This window comes from Oryctolagus cuniculus, chromosome 7 (assembly GCF_051225735.1).
Source record: "Oryctolagus cuniculus isolate XC-2025 breed Fujian yellow rabbit chromosome 7, ASM5122573v1, whole genome shotgun sequence".
In the NCBI taxonomy this organism is placed as follows: domain Eukaryota; kingdom Metazoa; phylum Chordata; class Mammalia; order Lagomorpha; family Leporidae; genus Oryctolagus; species Oryctolagus cuniculus.
Window position 1 is genome coordinate 156,749,062 of NC_142873.1, and position 21,124 is coordinate 156,770,185.

At 56.2% G+C, this 21,124-nt stretch overlaps 1 protein-coding gene across 2 annotated transcripts in view; it reads right to left on the minus strand.

The window, feature by feature from the left end:
• Window positions 1–436: 436 nt before the first annotated feature.
• AADACL4 (arylacetamide deacetylase like 4) overlaps window positions 437–21,124 on the minus strand; it is a 31,885-nt gene continuing 11,197 nt past the window's right edge. The window contains exons 1-4 of one of the 2 annotated variants that reach the window (XM_002721513.6): window positions 13,461–13,653; window positions 8,107–8,323; window positions 5,592–5,655; window positions 437–1,620 (exon numbers count right to left, since the gene is read on the minus strand). In XM_002721513.6, the coding sequence (XP_002721559.1) occupies window positions 846–1,620; window positions 5,592–5,655; window positions 8,107–8,323; window positions 13,461–13,625 (1,221 nt within the window). In that variant the 5' untranslated portion in view covers window positions 13,626–13,653 and the 3' untranslated portion in view covers window positions 437–845. Of the gene's footprint in view, window positions 1,621–5,591; window positions 5,656–8,106; window positions 8,324–13,460; window positions 13,654–21,124 lie in introns of those variants that run through there. The other variant, XM_089299276.1, reaches the window with a different exon arrangement.

The following is a 21,124-nucleotide window of genomic DNA, read 5'->3' on the forward strand; positions in this document are numbered from 1 at the left end:
GCAAAGCAGGTTAAAACCCCTGCCTGCAGCAGCACCGACACTCCATATTGGCACCGGTTCAAGTCCTGGCTGCTCCACTTCCCATCCAGCTCCTTGCTAAAATGCCTGGGAAATCAGCAAAGGATGGCACAAGTCCTTGGGTCCCTGCACCCACATGGGAGACCCAGAAGAAGCTCCTGGCTCCTGGCTTTGGAGGGGCTCAGCTCCAGCTGTTGCAGCCATTGGGGGGATAAGCCAGAGTTACAGAGAGAGAGAGGGAGGGAGAGTCGGAGAAAAAGGTCTTCCATCTGCTGGTTCACTCCCCAAATGCCTGCAATGGCCAGAGCTAAGCTGATACAAAGCCAGGAGCCAGGACCAGGAGCTTCTCCCGGGTCTCCCACGCGGTGGCCACAGCATCTCCCAGGCTCACTGGGATCACTCTGAGTGACACTTGAGCCAGAGCTGTCAGGTGACCCCTGTCAGGTGACTCCAGTCCTGGCAGAAGCCGTGGCCCACGCCAGGCATCGTCATCGTGGTACAGAGTCACCGGGGACACAGAGACCAGATGTTGGCATTTATTCTGCATATACATGCGTGTCACGGCAATGAGAAGTCACCAGGGCATCCCCACCCCCTCTGCTGCGGCTGCCACGTGATGGCAGTGGTGGGACAGATAGCGCCGGCCGCCCACCTGCGAGGGGGATGGACTTGAACTCTAAGCGGCACTGTTCTGGGCTTACTTCTCAGCCCCCCCACATGGGTCTAGCGCTGACTCAGCATCTCTGTCCATCAGCGAGTACGCACCCAGGGACCCAGCAGGTGCAGGAGGCCACGCCGCCCCTCCCTCTCGGGACCTGGGGCCACCGTCAGATGCCCTTTATGTAACAGACCACGGCATTCATGATTTCCTGGGAGCACGGGAACGAGAGATGCTTCTTATCGAACAAGATCACAGACCCGTGGAAGCCGTCCTCCGCGTGGTGCCAGGTCACGGGGACGCCCTGGTCCTCCAGGCGCTTCCTGTAGAGCAGGGCGTCATCTCGGAGGATGTCATTCCCGCAACTCACCACGAAGGCCTCCGGGAGCTGAGCAATGACCTCGTCTTCTGCTAGGATGGGCGAGTTTTCGACGTCCAGAAGGTGCTTCATCTCCAGGTAGGCGGCCTCGTTGAAAGGGGCGGGGAAGCTGGGCTGGTGGCTCTTGGTTTTGAACCTCTTGGGGATATTGTCCGAGCTGAGCCACTTCTTGTACTTGCTCCAGGCTTCCGGGGGTATGAAAGCACCCGTCAAGAGGGCGCGATGCCAGGAGCGGTGGATGTTCATGTATTGACACACCACGGTCACCACGAACTTGCGAGTCAGGAACGGAACCCTCTGGTTCTGTCGGAAGGATGGCAGCTGCAGATTGACAGCCTGGACAATTGGGTTAATCAGGACCTGAGCCCGGATCCGGGGGAGATCCGGGCGCCCCACCAAGCTCTGCGTGGTGACGGCCACAGCCCCGCCTCCAATGCTCTCTCCGCAGAGCACTACTCGGGCGGGGTCTACCCCGTAGGTGTCCAGGGCCTTCAGGAAGTGGATGGAGGCGTTCAGGCAGTCCTTGGTGATGATGGGGCTGTGGTAGTCGGGAAGCTTGCGGTACCTGGGGAGGACATAGGAGCAAGGCCCACCCCGTGTGGACCAGTGTCACAAGGGGCCGTGGGAACCATGCCTCCAACCCCCCTTGTGAGACCACAACCTGACCAGGTCCTCAGAATGACTCTGCTAAGACAGGATTGTGTCCCCTCTGCCCCTAAGGGGCGGGCAGAACTTGGCCAGAGCCAGCCAGCCCGGGGTTCCTGCCTTCCAACCTGTCCTCTGTCTGTTCCCATACACCCGGATCAGGCACCTGGAAAACCACTTGCTCTGAAAGTGAGGCAGCCAGCAGTGACAGCGAAAGGCCAGCACAGCCACTGCTGGGTCCCTGGCCATCAGCAGAGAGGGGGGAGGGACCACAAGGCCAAGGTCAGGGGGAAGTTGCCTCCAGCCAGGACTGCTGTTGAAACCTGAAATTTAGTGAGTAAGGCGCGTTCTCTCCCAGGGACAGGCACAGTTGCCCTCTGCCCTGGGCTCAGGAGATGGGGAAGGGAAGAGTGAGAGGTGCCCTGAGGGCGCAGATGTGTGAAGGTGAATGAGGCAGGAAGAAGCGCAGCTGCAGCTGGGGGCGGCCCAGGGACCAGAGGCCGACGGCAAGCAGCCCGCCCCCTCAAGTTTGGTCCAGAGCATCCTGAGGCAGGTGTCCCCTAAAATCAAGAGCAAGGAAGAGGGGCTTCCCAAGGAGCCCCTACAGGGGGAAGCACCAGCTAACTGGTGCACGAACTGGGACTCGGGCGACAGCAAGGAGGATGGGACAGGACACTGCGAAAGGTCGGCCACACTGCTGGATTAGGGAGCTTTTCTCAACACGCTTTCCTGAGATTGCTGGCTGAGGTTGATCCCAGGTAGCAGACTGTGTTTGTAATGTATTATGTCAAAGCGTCCACAGGTATATATGAATCCTCAGCTTACATTTGGAAGAACTGATAAAGGGTCCTGGATTTCAAACCATTAGAGTCACAGCCACATTTTTTTTTCTATTTAAAGGATGAAGTGAATAAGAGCGGTGGTTCCGCTTGTGTCCCAGCTTAAGGGCTCAGCACCCTCCCACTCTCTTCTTCCTCCCTAGCTGTGCCGCCATGAGGAGCCCCCGGTGTGCAGGGCCACTTAGAACTCTGCTGCCCTCTGTCGGACGTGAATCCTGCGTCCTTCCACAGTGGCTCCAAGGTCAGGGACCAAGACAGGGCGCTTGGCTCCATCTCTGCCCTGAGCAATGTGCTGATCAAGACACCAGTGGTGTCCACGCAAGTTCCCACTTAAACAGGGCAGAACACCTGCCACGACTGGGCCCCTGCTGGGAGCCGGCCCAGCAGCCGGGAGCCGCAAGCACTCGGTTCCCTCTGTCTTCCCACGCAGGGAACACGCCCACCCATGCTGCCCGTCTGCCCGGACGCTGTGACTGCTATAACCCACTCTGAGCTTCCCACTGGGGCAATCTCTGACCACCAAGAAGCGGCAGAAAAGTCCCCACGCTCCCCTGCACCCATCTCTCAGCCTCAGCCATGGACTGAACGCTTGTTCCCCTGAATCCCTTGGCTCAACTCCCACCCCACGAGGCTGGGGCTCCAGTAGGTGGGCCTTGGGGGTGATTAAGTCACGAAGATGGGGCCCTAACACTCGCCCTAAGCACCCTCTGACTTCCCTTCCTCCCCGTGGGATGCAAGGAACAGTCAGCATCTGCAGCCAAAACAGGGTCCTCACCACACCCAGCCACGTGGCGCCCTGGTCTGGGCTCCCAGCCTCCAGGAGGGGGACACAGCTGTGTGTTGGGGCAGCCCCCAGCCTCTGCGCGTTGTTACAGCAGTGCAAAGGGGCTGAGATGCCACCTGGCGGGGAGGGTGTGCTTTGCAGAACCAAGAGGACAAAATCCGGTTTCCTCCAGGAGCTGGGAGGGTGTCCCACTTATCCTGCAGAGAAGTCAGCCAGGGCCGGCGCTGTGGCCCTGTCAGTAAAGCTGCCATGTGTGGCACCAGCATCCCATACGGGCACCAGTTCAATTCCCAGCTGCTCCACTTCCAATCCAGCTCTCTGCTAATGGCCTTGCAAAGCAGTGGAGGACGCCTCAACTGCTTGCGGCCCTGAACCCATCTGGGAGACCTGGAAGAAGCTCCTGGCTCCTGGCTTCAGACTGGCCCAGTCCCATCTGTCGCGGCCGTTTGGGGAGTGAATCAGCAGATGGAAGATCTCTCTCTCTCTCTCTCTCTCTCCATCTCTTCCCCTCTCTTCTCTGTAATTCTACCTTTCAGGTAAATAAATAAATATTAAAAAAAATAGAGAAGTCAGGGGACACCGGCACCAGTGCCACCTCCCCGAGTTTCAGGGTCCCTCAGGGAGTCCCCGCCCGGCACTGTCCATGGTGGCCCCTCTCTGCCTGTGTGGCTCCACTGCCGCTCTTAGAACTGCATTGCCGTGCCGGGTCTTTCTGGACGTCCACAGTGGTGCTGCACTGCGCAATCTCCCGCAGGTGTTGGAGCCGGCGCTCTTCACAGCCCTCCCTCTCCCTCTGCGGGGGTCTTCCTAAGACCACACAGCCTTTGGAGAAAAAGTGCTAATGGCCAAATTTGGGACCCCATGGTAAACCTGCTGGGAGGGATGTTGGTGAATGCTGGAAAGACATCACCTTCCCCATCTCATCAGAGACGAGCAGAGAGGCCAGGTGACTTTCTCTAGGTCACACAGCCTGGGGCAGCCACATTTTCAGGAGTTGTTGACAGAGAGGATATCTTCCATGCGTCTCACTTGCCATCTGCAACCTGCTACCCCCGACCATGATCTCTGGCTCCAGAGGCACATCCTACTGCATAGACCCCCACCCCACCCCCCACTCCCAGGCCCCCCTCCTCCTTTTTCTTTCCAAAGGACCTGGGTTGTGTCTGAAGAAACTGCACGTTAATCTCTCCATGAGCAGCAGGCAGCTGGTTAGGTGGCTGTTTGGTTTGTTTGCTTGTATTCACTTATTTGAGAGACAGAGACAGACAGACAGCGCTCCCACCCATTGGTTCACTCGCCAGATGCAGCCATGGCCAAGGCCGGACCAAGGCAAAGCCAGCAGCTGGGGACTCCGTGCGGGTCTCGTGCACGGCCAGCAGTTAAAGGGAGTTTGGACCATGCAACAAGCACCGCAGGACCAACACCACAGCCCTCCTAGGGTGCCCTCCCTCGTCCCCAACCCTCCCCCAGCTGAGAAAGGGGGAGCCTGGGTGCTGGACCCGCCCTTCCCGGCTGTGATCCCATCATTGGGGTTCTAGTCCTAGAACGTATCAGATGATACAACTTTCTGGAGCTGTTTATGTAATTTCATATGGCTAAGACTTGTGCACATTGTGGCGTGGCCTTCGGTTTACCTACCTCCATGCCTCTGTGACATCCGCTAATACCTTCGTGGCCATGGAACCTAATATGCATGATGGCACCGTTTTTCACGCCTTCTCTGCTCATGGGCATTCGGGCTGATGCTAACATTTGTATTTGTTTATTTAAGATATATTTATTCATTTATTTATTCGAAAGGCAGAGTGACCCAAAGCAAAGCAGAGAGAGAGAGAGAGAGAAAACTTCCATCTATTGGTTCACTCCCCAAATAATCTCAATAGGCAAATCTGGGCCAGCCTGAATCCAGGAGCCAGGAACTCCATGCTAGTCTCCCAGCTGGGTGACAGGGACCCAAGCTCTTAGCCATCCTCTGCTGCCTTCCCGGGCACATCAGCAGGAAGCTGGATTTGAAGCAGAGCGGCCGGGACTCAGATCGGTGCTCATGTGGGATGCGGGAGTCACTAGTGGCGGCTTTACCTGCTGCTTCCATCACTGGCTCCCATGGCCAGGTCTTGCTATTCTGAGCAGAGCTGCACCTGTCTCAGGGGGATGTGTGGGAGTGCCTGATGGGGCACAGGGCCTCTCTCTATCCTATCCTTACCCAGAATCCTCCCATTTCGCTCCCCACCCGCCGTAGAACACCCACCGCTGTCTCCAGCAACTCACCCAACTGAGAGTACCACAGAGTCGGTCTCCCGGGCCAGGAAGCTGCACAGGCTATGGTAGCAATCTGCAAGACGAGACAGTGCCGTGAGAAGGGCCCCGCGTTGCCACCACACCCAGGGAGAGCCAGGTGACAAAGGAGGTGTGGTGTGACATCCCGTCTTTGTCCCTGTGCCTGGATCCTCTGAAGTGACTCTGGCCACCTCGGCAGGGACAAAGCCCACAAGCCATGCCCAGCTGACGTCAGCCCTGTCCCTGGACGTCAAGGGCACCGGGAGCTCACCTCCTGCAGTGTTTGCTCGCACTGGGGGGCATCTGAGGGCCATGGAGCCTTGATGATTTGGGATGGACAGAGCCACGGCCAGCGTGCTGGGCCTGCCTCCCTACGACATTCTCCCAACGTCTCGCAGGTGTCGTTACAGTTCCAGCAGCGGCTTGGGACACCTGATGTGCTTGAACGAGGTAGGGTAACATGGTGTGCAGGGCGTCCAGGCCCAGTGGGAGCACAGAATCTCTGCTGTTCTCAGCTTCAGCTGCCCATGGAGGCCCTGGGGCGGGTCCACGAGGGCTCACGGCCAGGCTGAACCCCACGCCCAGAGAGCAGAATCTCGGGAGTGGGGTGCGGGCATCAGGGCTCGGGGGTGGCAGAGGTGGTGCACACCTTGCCCGTGCAGGGCTGCGAGGTGAGGACGGTGCAGCCGGGAGTGGAGCTCGGAGGGCAGCGGCCGAGTCAGGATATGTGTGTGGGGGATGGAGATGCCACGTTATGTGTGTTTTATGGAGATGCCATGTTATATGTGTGTGGTATGAAGATGCCACGTTAGCATGTGTGGTATGAAGATGCATGTTATGTGTGTGTGGTACGAGGAGTTCACATTATGTGTGTGGTGTGAGGAGGCCAGGTAATGTGTGTGTGGTAAGAAGAGGCCATGTTATGTGTGTGGTATGAAGATGCCATGTTATGTGTGTCTGGCATGAAGGGGCATGCTATGTGTGAGTGGTATGAGGAGGTCACGTTAGCGCTCAGTAACCACGAGGGCGTCACAGTTCCCGGGAACCCGTGTCGTGATAACTAGGCATGGACTGCCAAGCTTTTTAGCACCGAATACACTCACTGGAACTCCACTGTCCATGAATTTTTGGAAAGCCCCTGTTGTTGCTGGGCAACCTCGGGTCCGCCTATGGAAGTGACGTCACCCTCAACGGGGGCGGAGAACGCCCCCCCCCACGCACGTGGTGGGGCGGGGCAGCGACTGAAACAGAAGAGTGGTCTGGGACCAGGGCGGCCCTTGGTGGGGGTATTCCAGGTCTTGTCGGACAGGGAGGCCTCTGGCGCCCTGTGTGCTCAGAGCCAGAGCCAACACTGCCACCCGCCATCAGGTGGCAGCCGGTGCACCTGCGTCTCGGAGAAGCTACTCCCATGGAGGGGAGAGGTCCGCCTGTGTACATGGCCAGGCCGGCTCCCGCGTGCCCATGCTTCCACCTGTGCGTACATCGTCCACAAACCCCGCCGTCAGCCTGCACGCATTCAGAACACTAGGACAATAGACAGGGAGCAGGACCCTGCCGCGGAGGAAGCGGGGTGTTCTCTGGGCGCTGGGCGCTCCCTTTCCCAGTGGCGGAGACAGACAGCGAGCAGGGAGACACCAGCAGGAGCGGGTAAGTTCAGGCTGGGACGAGTGCAGGAAAGAACATGACAAGGACGGTGTCGGGGTGGGGGTGGGGGGACAGAGAGAGGGCAGGGCGGCAGGTGGGCAGGTAGCGTTCTTTAGATGAGATGCTGGGGGGCGGGGCTCTGGGGAGGGACCTGGGAGCAGTGAGGGTGGTCAACACTGCGCTGGGGAGGTGGGACTCGGGAATCCCAGCAAACAGCAAGTGCAGAGGCCCCAGGGGGAGGAGCCCGCGTGTCCGCGGCATGAGAGCCATAGCTGAGCACAGGGAAGGCAGGGGGCAGCCACGTGGGACCGGGTGCCCTCGGTGGGCAGCGCCAGCTGGGTCAGAGGCTCACAGCTGTGGGAGTGGGCTTCACAGAGGGGCCCGGGTGCAGCTTAAGCACCAGATGACGAGCTCTGATGGGTCGATCTCAGAGACCCCTCCGTCTGCTGCCTGAGGACCAGAGTGTGCAGGGCAAGAGGAGAGGCGGAGCCCAGGGTGAAGCCCGTGGGAAGGAGAAGTGGGGTCTCAGCCCCCAGCGCTGCTCAGAGATGGAAGGAAATGCGCAGGTCTGAGCCCACTGTGGGGCAGACAGGACAGCAGGACAGCTGTGCGTGGGGAGGGAGGGGAAGCGTCCTCACAGGGCCCACAGCCCCGCTGGGACAAGCCTGGCCCCACCGTGACCCTCCCATTGCCTTGTAGGCTGATTTCCCCGGAGGCTGCATCCCCGCGCGGTCTGGGCTCCCGGAAGGGCTCCTCCAGGCGGTGGTGGCTCTGTTACTCCTGTGGGGCGCTCCAGGGAGACGGGGCAGCGCTGGGCTCGGATTTGAACCCCTGACGTCCGAACCCGTGGGAGGCTCCTTACCCAGACTCCCGAACACGGCTCCCCCACCGTGGTAGAAGATGATGCCTCGCCGGGGGCCGGAGGACGGGGCTGTGGGCTGGAACAGCCTCACGGGCACCGAGCCGAAACGCAGGTTGGTCACCGCCACCTTGGGGTCCTTCTTTATGATCACGAGGTCGTGCACAAAACGGGCAAATTTAGGCATGGGGCAAATGCCCAGCTTCTCCAATATGTTCCCCTGTGGAGGTGAAGAGGAGAGTTAGATGTAAGGGGAGGGGCCGGGGGGGAGGGCAGGCCAGGCAGGTACTCCCTAACACCCTGCTAGGAGGTTTTCAGTTTCTCACCAGCCTTCTGCACGCACCCAGAGGCGGTGGGCTTCCGGTGCTGTCCAGTTTGGGGGCTGGATTTTTAGACCTTTCCTTCCAAATGGTCTTGATTGAAAATGCTATTGCCATGGTTTAACGTCCCCTCCAAAACCCTTGGTAATGTTATCAAGGAGCAGGACTAAGAGGCGATTAGTCATAGGGACAGCACCCTCGGGCGTGGATCCGCTATTTCTCAGGAGTGGGCTAGTATCGAGCAAGTGGACCCCAGGTACAAGATTCAGTTCAGGTACCGGCAGTGTGGCCGCCACTTGTGGTATCGGGAGCGCCTGTTTGAGTCCTGAGTCCTGGCCGCTCTGCTTCTGATGCAGCTCCCTGCTAATGCACCTGGGGAGGCGGCAGGTGACGGCCCAAGTGCTCAGCCCCTGCCACCCACACGGGAAAGCTGGAGGCAGCTCCTGGCTCCTGCCTTCAGCATGGTTCAGCCCTAGCTGTTGAGGCCACTTGGGGAGTGAACTAGCAGAGATCTCTCTCTCTCTCTCTCTCTCTTCCTTCTAAATTTTTTTGTTAAGATTTATTTATTTATTTGAAAGGCAGAGTTACAGAGAGAGAGGAAGAAACGTAAAGAGAGAGAGAGAGCTTCCATCTGCTGCTTTACTTTCCCAAATGGCTAAAACAGCCAGGGCTGGGCCAGGCCAAAGCCAGGAGCCAGGAGCTCCATCAAGGACGGGGGCACAGAGACCCAAGCACTTGGGCCATCTTCTGCTGTTTTCCCAGGCGCATTAGCAGAGAGCTGGATCAGAAATGGAGCAGCCAGGACTCAAACTGGAGCCCATATGGGAAGCTGATGTCGCAAGCAGCGGTTTAACCCGCTGTGCCACAATACTGGCCACAAACAAATACATCTTAAAAAATAAAAACAAGGGGCCAATGCTGTGGCGTAGTGGGTTAAGCCTCTGCCTGCAGCACCAGCATTCCATATGGGCGCCAGTTCTAGTCCCGGCTGCTCCACTTCAGATCCAGCTCTCTGCTGTGGCCTGGGAAAGCAGTAGAAGATGGCCCAAGTGCTTGGGCCCCTGTACCCACATGGGAGACCCAGAAGAAGCTCCTGGCTCCTGGCTGTGGATGGGCCCAGTTCCAACCATTGCAGCCATTTAGGGAATGAACTAGAGGTTGGAGGATCTCTCTCTCTGTCTCTCCCTCTCTCTGTCTGTAACTCTGCCTCTTAAAAAAACAAAAACAAAGCAAAAAAGAGTGAGCTCAGTCTGACTTTCTCTGCATTGCACATGTGTCCACTGGTGGCCTTTGTGCTACGGGGTGACACAGCAGCAATTCCTAACCAGGTGCTGGGGCTGCATTCTTAGATGTCCAAGGGATCTGGCTGGCTCCAGCCCACAAGGACAAAGGTGTTCTATCACCTGTGTCCACGATCAGGGTGATGGAGAATTCACAGGCTGTGTTTGGGTCCAACAGAAAGAGGCGTGCAATCAATTGGAGATGCCTGCTGTGGGCTCAGGAAGGGGGAGGAATGGCACAGGAATGACCCATTTGCCAAATGTGTTTTTAACCGAATATGCGGGGCCAGCGTTGTGGTGCAGAAGGTTAATTCTCTGCCTGCAGCACCTGCATCCCATATGGGCTCCAGTTCGAGTCCCAGCTGTTCTACTTCCAATCCAGCTCTCTGCTATGGCCTGAGAAAGCAGTAGAAGATGGCCCAGGTGCTTGAGCCCCTGCACCCACATGGGAGACCCAGAAGAAGCTCCTGGCTCCTGGCTTCAGATCAGTTCTGCTTCAGCCATTTGGGGAGTGAACCAGTGGATGAAAGATAGCTCTCTCTCTGTCTCTCACTCTCACTGTAACTCAATCTCTCAAATAAATAAATAAAATCTTTAAATAAATAAATATGCTCACTCTAAGGATTAACAACCAACACCTGTGTATTCCATACCATACGGTTATGGTATTTCATGTACTAAGGACATTTCAACCATTTGGGGTCGTGTCTCCCAGGACCTTGCATTTGGGGTGCCTTGGTCATGGGGGTGACGATAGTAATGGGAAGATAATGGCAATATGCAGGGGATGCCAGTGATAGCGCAGCTGAGCCTTCCTCGAGGCCTCGGTGCCAGTCTGGTCCAGTTATCTTAGACTCCTCAGCGGCTCCTGTCAAACAGGGTCATCAGCCTCCTCTTAACAGATGGCGAAAACAAGGCATGCGGTCCACGTGCGGTGCAGAGCGTGGGACCTCAGCCAGCAAACCAGAAAGATCCCGCGTTTCGGAGTCAAGCAGACGGGGGCTCAAAGTGAGCCCCACCCTCAGCCGGCAGGGCAGCCCCTCCCCGGGCTGCCACTTCCCTTTCAGAAAGAGAGAGCAGGCGCAGGGATGGGACGCGGCCGTGCCCGTGGAGCAGCTCCCGGCAGGTCTGGGCGAGCACGAGTCCCACCTGCTTGCTCCCGCTGGGTCTGGTCCCAAGCCCTGTGAGATGCCCTCGGGTGTCCTGCCCATGGAGAGACCTCCCAAAGGGACAGCGAGCTGGCCTGCACGGTGGGGGTGACCTGCTCTTCCCAGTCCTCGACCCCTGGGTGAGAACGCCCAGGCCCCCGTGCTGAGCCACCGTGAGCCTTCCCCAGCCCAGCCCTGAGCCGCCGGCACGGCGCTGTTTCTTGTGGCTGCCGGCTGGTTTCAGTTCTAACCCCCGCTGTGGCTTGCCACACACTCTGGGCTCCTCCGGGCCTCCCTCTACTCCCTGGGGAAGCCTTTGCAGCTGTCCACCAGGTGGACCAACTCCAGGTTGCTTCCATTTCCACGCTCAAGAGTCACGGCCTCCCGAAGCCCCCAGGTCCCCCTCACAGCGTTGGCCTCGGGACCTGCCCAGAACGCTTTCGAGCGCCTCTGAGGCTGAATGCAACTGCACACGCGTCTGCCCGCAGAGATGGAGTGTCGCGCCTCTCGTCTCTAATGAGCAGATGAGTCAGTGTCCAGTTAAAGAATTTCAAGGGGCCGGCGCCGTGGTGTAGTGGTTAAAGTGGCCGCCTGCAGCGCCAGAATCCCATATGGACGTCTATTCAAGTCCCAGCTGCTCCACTTCTGATCCAGCTCTCTGCTGTGGCCTGGGAAGGCAGTGGAAGATGGCCCAAGTCCTTGGGCCCCTGCACCCACATGGGAGACCTGGAAGAAGCTCCTGGCTCCTGGCTTTGGATCAGCACAGCTCCTGCTGTTGCGGCCATCTGGGGAGTGAACCAGCGGATGGAAGACCTCTCTCTCTCTCTCTCTCTCTCTCTCTCTCTCTGCCTCTGCCTCTCTGTAACTCTGCCTTACAAATAAATAAATAGATAAATAAATATATATTTCAAAAAGCTCTAGGGCCATTTGTCCTTTAAAATACAATACAGTGATTGTTGTATTACCCTTCCTCTCATCGAGTCAGGGTGGAGTCATTCCTGGCACATTTTAAACCCCGAGTAGTTAAGGAAATGCTGTATGCGCCTCAGGGACTTGATAAGCGCACCACAACCGATGTGCGTACTTCTCCCTTCTCCGCGCCTGCGCTGTGCTGTGCTGTGCACTGTCGATGCTCTCACTGTATCCTCACCTCTGCCCATCAAACGCCTTCCTTGTCCCTTAACTTCTCAGGGGACAGAATTGAAACCTGAGCCTGGTGTTGTCGCGTAGCAGGTAAAGCCACTGCGCAGGACAGCAGCAGCCCACAGGGACACCAGTTCAAGTCCTGTCTCCACTGCCATGGCCCAGGAAAAGCAGCGGAAGATGGCCCGAGTGTTTGGGTCCCTGCCATCCACGCCGGAGACCTGGAAGAAGCCCCTGGCTCCCGGCTTCAGCCTGGCCCCGCCCTCTGGGAAGCGAACCAGCAGATACAGCACTCTCTCCTCTCTCTCTAACTCTGACTTTCAAATAAATAAAATCTTTAAAAAGAAAGAGAGAGAGAACTGAGGCTCAAAAACATGAGGCCCCAAAGCTGTACATGGGGACTTGGGGTGCAGGCCTGGCCTGACACCATAGCAAGGCCATCGATCGTTTTAGATTTTTCCTCCTTTGACTTCTTGTCCTCCCTCTCTCCGTCTCCTGGAAGCGAATGGACATGAACTACTTGGGTGTCCTCCTTCTCCTCCTGGTCACCCTGTGACAGGCAGTGTGCCCTGGGTGGGGTAGTGGGCGGGGGAACCAAAGCTAAGGGACCAGGAGGGACATCTCAGACCAAATTCCTCATCAGAACCAAGCGTGGTCTACCTCAGCGTCCCGTGAGCGGCCCGCAACAGGTGTCCCGGGAGACGCTGAGCTTGTGGGTGGCTCCCCCAGAGAACCACGAAAGGCTGGAAACATCCCGGGGTCCCCTAGGGAACCTCATTTTCAGTCCTGGGTCCCCAGGCAGGTACAAGAGCTGAGGGCAGAGCCGGGATGGAGATGCGGGCGATCTGTGCTCTTTATCCATCTGCCCCCTCCCCACGCTGCCCACCCCTGCCTCACGGGACCACCATGATTCCCCCAGGCCACTACCAGGTCTCCCCAGGGTGGGGACATCGGGATTAACCCCAATCACCGGCCACCTACACGATGTCAAACCTCTGTTTCCAAATCAGCTGCAACTTCGGGCAGGCACTGATCGGCCTGAGCTCAGCCCGGAACCCCTGCTCAGAGCCTGGCCGGGCCGGCCACCCCGAAACACTGGACGGTTCCTGCGTGCGCGGGGTTTACAGAAGTAACTGGGACACGCCCTGCCTTCAAGGTGTGCACGATCGAGCAGGGGAACCACCTGGGGGCCAGGAGGTGCGCGGAGGGTGAGGGTAAGAGGGGTCAACCCTGTCAGGCCAGCAGCCCTTGGAGGGCAGAGAGACTGGGCCTCAAATTGGTTTAGAACCTTAAGAAAGGGAGGCTGGTAAGTGGCACTTGCTAATTGTTTGCTGTTAAAGGAAGAAGGGGAGGGTGTTGGGAAGTGGGGGGGGAGAGAGGGAGGGAAGGGGTACGGCAGATAGAAAAGAGCCTGCATTGCGGGGGAGGGGAAGGGGCAGAGGAGCGACAAGGCCGGGGTCACTCACCAGCGTGATCACGTACAGGAACAAGCAGTGCAGGAAGCGCACCTTGGCGGGGTGCTGCATGGAGGCGGGGATGTGCGTGGTGAAGAAGTGGACCAGGACCACCCAGAGGAAGACCCCCAGGAGGAAAGTGGGCAGCCCCCACAGCAGCAGCCACAGCAGCACCATGGTCCCGAGGCTGCGAGGACCCAGGCCGGGAACTGGTGGGAAGAGGACCTGGCCGGTTATATGGGCGGCCGCCTCCACCCCACTCCTTCCGGGCTGTCCCTGACCCAGTGGCCTGACCTGGCTCCTTGGCCGTTAGCACAGGCAGGGTGATGCGGCTGGAGGAACCTGCCGCTGAGGAATGCGGGAACCAGGAGATCCCCCCACTCCGGTCAGGAGGACTCCTGGGAGGTGGGCTCCCCCAAGACTGCAGCCTGGTGCCCACCCCCCAGCTCCAGGGACCCCAGGAAGAGTCTCACCTGAGTTTCCAGGGCCTCCATGGCCTGGCCCCTCTATTGTAAAACACTTCTGAGAGTTCATGGAATGAGAAGGTGAGTTTGGGGACTGGTGTGGCACAGCGGGGTAAACCACCCATCCCACATCAGAGCCCTGATTCACGTCCCGGCTGCTCTGCTTCTGATCCAGCTCCCTGCTAATGCACCTGGGAAAGCAGCAGAGGACGGCCCAAGTGCCTGGGCCCCTGCACCCACGTGGGAGACCCGGATGGTCCTTGGCTGTCATTTGGAGAATGAACCAGCAGATGGATGATCTCTTTCTCTCTCTGTCTCTTCCTGTCTCTCTGTCACTCTGCCTTTCAAAGAAAGAAAATAACTTTAAAAAGAAAATAATAGTTTGCTTTGGTGCAAAAAAAAGGTTGCAATACATGCACAGTATTTTCGTAACATGCATTTTCCATGGCTTTTTAGAGTCCTCATACACACGGATTTCATTTTTTTTCTAGACACATAATTGAAGATGCTAATTAGGACCCACACAGCCCACAGCAAAGTGCCCGGGTTCAACCTTGGCTCTGCTCCCAAGTACAGCTTTCAACCGAAGTGCTGCCCGGGGAGTGATGGCTCAAGTGACTGGACTCCTGCCACACACCTGGGAGACCTGCACCGAGTCCCGGCTCCCAGCTTTGGCCTCAGCCCAGCTCCAGCTGTTCAGGCATTCAGGGAATGACCCAGCACACGGGAGCACTTGCTTCATTCTCTCCCTCCCCCCTCCCTCTCTCTACCACATTAAAAAAAAATGTTTGCACCAAAATAAACTTACTTTTTAGTTCCATTTTCTATGAACTTTTTTAAAAAGATTTATTTACTTACTTGAAAGGCAGAGATACAGAGAGAGAAGGAGAGAGAGAGAAATAGAGAGAGAGAGAGGGAATTTTCCATTGGCTGATTCACTCCCCAGTTGGCCACCAGGCCAAAGCCAGGAGCCAGGAGCTTCTCCTGGTCTCCCACGCCGGTGCAGAGGCCTAAGCACTTGGACCACCTTCTGCTGCTTTCCCAGGCCATTAGCAGGGAGCTGGATTGGAAGTGGAACAGCTGGGACTCAAACCAGCGCCTATACGGGATGCTGGCACTGCGGACAGAGGCTTAACCTGCTACGCCACAGCGCCGGCTCCTCCACCAACTTTGTAAAGTATACTCATAGGGACGCCATCGGCCTCTCTTGCGGGTCTGGGTAGGACAGGCAAGGCCCTCTCGCCCTCAGCCCGGTAGTCAGCTGCTCTAACCCTCATTTAATGCTCTGATCCAGGCCAGGATCAAGTCCTGCCGTTTCTGTTTACTGGCTCCGGGCCTTAGATAAGTTCTCTGTTCCCTGCACCTCAGTTTTTTGTCCGGGTGGTGGTGACGACCACAGCACCCAACGGAGGAGTGGGCCTGGTGCCCAGGAAGCACAACACACGCGTTTCTTCAATCAGCATGCATAAATGCTCAGGCCTGCAGTCCATGTCCCCAAATGGCCCTGTCGTTTCTTCCTCTCTTGGAAGAAAGCAACAGAGGCAAAAATTGGCCCCAAACCAGTCCTCGGCGCCATCTTTAGAAAGGGATTATGAGGCTGGATAAGCAAAGATCTGCCGGGCATGGCGCCCCTCCCCCGGCCCGGGGACCCCCGGGGCTCTTTGCTAGTAGAGGACAAGCATGCGTCTCCAAGCGGGTTCTGGGCTGCGCGGCCTGAGCCTGGCCTGGCTGCAGGGCAGGACACAGAGGAGGTGAGAGGTAGGCTGGGCTCCAGCAGATGCAGCTGGATTCGGGCTACGCCTGCGGGTCCAGCACAGGCCCTGGGGCCGGCGTCTGGCACAGCGGTTGAGACACTGCTTGGGACGCGCACATCCTGTAACAGAGGGCCTGGGGCCAAGTCCCGCCTGCGCTTCCAATTCCAGCTCTGTTAGTGGACACCCTGGGAGACAGCACACGATGGCTCAAGTGCTCGGGTCCCTGCCACCCACACGGGAAACCCAGATGGAGTTGAGGTTCCTGGTCTGTCGCTGGCTGTTTGTTGTAGGCACTAGGGGAGTGAACCAGTGGATGGAAGCGCTCTCTCTCTCTCTCTCTCTCTCTCTCTCTCTCCTTTTCTGCTTTCTAAATACATACAAATAAACAATTTCAAAATAAATGTATGTGTACATGCATACTTACAAGTGTCAAACTGGAGGGACTGTCACAGAATAAAACACTGAAGTAGGGGCTGGCGCTGTGGCATGGCTGGTAAAGCTGCCGCCATCAGTGTCGGCATCTCATATGGGCGCCGGTTCGAGTCCCGGCTGCTCCACTTCCGACCCAGCTCTCTGCTATGGCCTGGGAAAGCATCGGAAGATGGTCCAAGCGCTTGGGCCCCTGCACCCATGTGGGAGACCTGGAAGAAGCTCCTGGCTCCTGGCTTCGGATCGGTGCAGCTCTCGCCTTTGCAGCCATCTGGGGAGTGAACCAGCAGTTGGAAGACCTCTCTCTCTCTCTCTCTCTCTCTCTCTCTCCTTCTCCTCTCTCTGTGTAACTCTGACTTTCAAATAAATAAAATAAATCTTTTTTAAAAATCACTCAACAAACTCACAATCAAAAGGAACTTCCTAATAAAGAGCTTATAGAACAAACCCACAGCTAGCATCAGGCTGGTCTCCTACTGTGCGTGAGTCTCCCGTTGCTGCTGGACCAAACTGCCACGAACTAGCGGCTTAACCAGCACGCGCTTCCTATCTGCAGCTCAGGAGAGCAGAAGCCCAGACTGGATCGCCCCGGGAGACATCGAGGGGTCAGCAGGGCCGCGTGCCTTCCGGGTGCTCCGGCGCGGAGTCTGCCCCCTTGCTGTTGCCAGCTTCCAGAGGCAGCCGGCACCCCCACTCCTCACCCTGGAGATGGTGAACTTTATGTGTCGACCTGCCTGGGCCGCGAGAGGTGCAGATCTCGGGGTGTGTCGGCGAGGGTGTTTCTGAGTGAGATCGGCCTCTGGGCGGGCAAGCCAAGTAAAGATGCCTTCCTCAATGTGCGTGAACCTCACCCCACCCGTGGAAGACCTGGAGTGAGAGAGAGAGAACGCCTCCCGCCTGCAGACTCTGAGACATCAGCTCTGCTTCGGGCTCCGGGGTATCGGTCTTATTTTTGTCATTTAAGATTTGTTTATTTGAAAGAGTGACAGAGAGGGAGAGACAGAGACAGAGAGAGCGAAGGAGACAGAGTTTCCATCCACTGGTTCACTCCCCAAATGCTTGCAGAAGCCAGGAGCCCCAGGCGCCATCCAAGTCTCCCACGTGAGTGGCAGGGGCACAAGTACTTGGGCCGTCCTCCACGGGCTCCTCCACCCCGGCAGGAAGCCGGACCTGAAGCACGGCAGCCCGGGTTCAAGCTGCCACTCCGATATGGAAAGCGGGCGTTCCAAGCCAGAGTCTGTGTTCGCTGCACCACAACGCCGGCCCCAGCCTGCGGGCTCCGCTCTGCCCCACAGCGCTGGTCCCCTGGGTCTCCAGCTCACTGCTGGCAGCTCCTAGGGCTGCTCGGCCTCCACAGTCACACCGGTCACTTCTGTTCAGTGCAGAAGAGAGCAGTCAGTCTCAGCTCCAAGTGCGCCAGAGGCCTCACGTAAGAGCTAAAAGTACAAACCTCTAAGATAAGAACGTCGGAGTAAAGCTCCATGATCCGGGCTAGACAAAGCTTTCTTAGGGCCAAACTCGAAAGTCCAAGAAGCCACAGCAAAAAAAGAAACAAATTCAGCTTCATTAAAGTTTAAACTTCTGTGCACTGAAGGACCATCAAGGGTCTGGTGCTGTGGCATAGCAGGTAAAGTCGCCACCTGCAGTGCTGGCATCCCACAGGGCGCGGGTTCAAGTCCCAGCTGCTCCAGTTCTGATCCAGCTCTCTGCTGTGGCCTGGGAAAGCAGTGGAAGATGGGCCAAGTGTTTGGGCCCCTGCACCCACATGGGAGACCTGGAAGAAGCTCCTGGCTCCTGGCCTCGGATCAGCCCAGCTCCAGCCACTGCAGCCATTTGGGGAGTGAACCAGTGGATGGAAGACCTCTCTCTCTCTCTCTCTCTGCCTCTGCCTCTCTGTAACTCTGCCTTTCAAATAAATAAATAAATTATTTAAAAAAAAAAAACAACATCCATAAAGCTGAAAGAAGACTGGAGAAGAGGAGAAAATATTCTCAGGTCTACAAACGCCCAAGAGCACACGAACAGATGCTCAACACCACTGGCTGTGAGGAGCAGGACCTCAACGCCACAGGGAGACAGCACGCCACACCCAGAGCTTGGCCGCCTTCAGAAAGACCGTCAGGTTCTGGATTTTTTATGGGTCCTAAGGAGGCAAGGAGGTGGCCAGTTAAACAGAAATGCCTTTTCTTGTGGGAGGGGGGCGGGAGCAGAGAGAGTGGGGGTTCTGCTCGCCTGGAGAGAGAGCGGGGCTTCGAAGCCCGTAACAGCTTCCCGTGGGCAGAAACGCACGCTCCTTGGAGGGACTCTGGCGTGTCTGGCTTCTGCCATCCTGCACAACGTCTACACAAGGGCTGCGGGTGCTCCTTTCTCGTGCTGGGTAATACTGCACGGAAGGAATCTAGACGTTTGCTTACCCACTCGCCTGTTCGTGGATACTTCGGCTGTTCCTAGTTTGCGACCCACAGGGACCAAGCTCCCGTGACCATTCCTGCCCCAAGTCACTTTATAGGCATCTTCACATGGATGAAAACGCAGGAGTGGAGACTCTGGGCCAGAGGCAGGCGTGTGTGTAGCTTTTATAACTAACAAACCTTTCTCCAAAGTGGTTTTCCCATTTTGCTTTCTCATCAACATGTTTTGGTTCCATTTGCTCCACATCCCTGCTTGTATTCTTTTTTTAAGATTCACTTTATTTATGTGAAAGGCAGAGTTACAGAAAGAGAGAGAGAGAGAGAGAGAGAGAGAGAGAGAGGTCTTCCATGCACTGGTTCATTCCCCAAATGGCCACAGAAGCCCGGGGCTGGGCCAATCTGAAGCCAGGAACCTGGAGCTTCTTCCGGGTCTCCCAGGTGGGCACAGGGGCCCACACACTTGGGCCATCTTCCACTGCTTTTCCCAAGCGCATTAGCAGGGAGCTGGATCAGAAGTGGAGCAGCTGGGACTCGAACAAGCACCCGATTGGGATGCCGGTGCCACAGGCAGCAGCTTTACCCCCAATGCCACAATGCTGGCCCCTTAATATTCTAAATTACTTTTCAAAGCAGGAATAACATTAACAACAAAAGCTATACAAACAGAAGCTACACAAAAATCAAGCTATAGCGTTGATTCATTTATAAATATATATTTTTCAAAACCCCAACTAATTATTAGCAAATAGAATCCAACATGCTCATCAAAGTAATCATTCTCTCTCCATGGAGGTTATTTCATGAAGACAAGGATTGTTCGGCACTGGTAAATTTATCAGTGGGACGCATCACATTAATACACCCAAAGAGAGAGAAGGCCCAGGAAAACGCATTTCTCAGAGCTCAGTCCCAATTCTTCATAAATACATTCAATAAACGGGAAAGCGGAAGCTGGCGCTGGGGCACAGAGGGCTAAGCCGCTGCTTGTGACTCCGATGTGACACTGACCCTTGGGATGCTCACACGGCACGGCAGTCAAGTTCCGGCTTCTCTGCTTCTGTTCCAGCTCCCGGCTGACGCAGCCAAGACAAGCGCTTGGCCCTGCCACCCACACGGGGCGCCAAGATGAGACTCCTGGCTTTGGTCTGGCCCAGACCTGGCTGTTGCAGCCACTTGGAAAGTAGATGGAAGATCTCTGTCTGTGTCTCTCCCTCTGTCTCTGTTATTCTGCCTTTCAAATAAATGAATCTTTACACAATAAGTAAATAAATAAAAGAGGAATCAGTAAATGAGTCCTTACTGTGATTTTTTTTTTCAAGCAAGAGGAAAATGCTGGAGGTGTTTCAATAAGATTGGGAGCAAGATAAAGATGGCTATTATCACCTCCACCACTCAAGGTTGAATTGAAAATACTGTCCTATGCAATTTTAAAAGAATTCAAAAATTGGAGCTATGAAAATACGGAATGAAGGAGTTAAAACCCACACTCTGCAGATGCCACCAATGGACATTTGGAAAATCCAGGACAGTCACTGGAAAGTCACCACCAGCGATCATGTGGCTCAGGAGGGCAGCAGGGTGCAGAAATGCAGCATAGTGGGGAGCGGCTCTCGTGTTAAACAAGAAGTCAGAGCAACAGCCGAAGAGTAGTCTCCATTTATACTGGCAACAACAGCAACCAAAACAGATCTACCTATGAATAAGATGAACCAGAAAAACACGTGAAGGGGTAGGCATCGGGCCCAGTGCCTGAAGTCACCACTTGGGGTGCCCAGATCCCATCCCAGTGTGCCTGGGTCCAGCCTGGTTACTCTACTTCCGAGCCAATATCCTGTTACTGTTTATCTTTGGAGGGAGCAGGTGATGGCTCAAGTACTTGGGCCCCTGCCACCCGTATGGGAGACCCAGATGGAGTTCCAGGCTCCTAGATTCAGTCTGGCCCAGCCCTGGCTCCTCAGGCTATTGGCATGAATCAGTGGCTGGAAGATTCTCTCCCTCTCCCTTCCTCCCTCCCTCTCCCTCTCCCTCTCCCCCTCTCCCTCTCCCTCTCCCTCTCCCCCTCCCTCTCTCTCTCTCCCTCTCTCCCTGATACTCTGCCTTTCAAATACTTTTTTTTAAAAAAAAAAAGTACAATTGTGCCCATACTATAGCATGTACACTATGATAACTTCCAAGTGGACTGAATAAAGCAAATTTTAATGGAACCATGAAAGCACTGGAAGGCATGCAAGAATTATTTTCATAACTTTGAGGAGGGAAGGGCATTTTCTTTTTTTTTTTAAAGATTTATTTTATTTATTTGAAAGACAGAGTTACAGAGAGATGTAGAGACAGAGAGAGAGGTCTTTCATCCAATGGTTCATTCCCCCAAATGGCCGCAATGGCTGGAGCTGTGCCAATCCGAAGCCAGGAGCTTCTTCCAGGTCTCCCAGGTGGGTGCAGGGGCCCAAGGACTTGGGCCATCTTCCACTGCTTTCCCAGGCCATAGCAGAGAGCTGGATCGGAAGTGGAGCAGCCGGGTCTCGAACCAGCACCCATATGGGATGCCGGCACTGCAGGCCAGGGCTTTAACCCACTGTGCCACAGTGCCGGCCCCTTCCTAACCCTATGTAAAAATA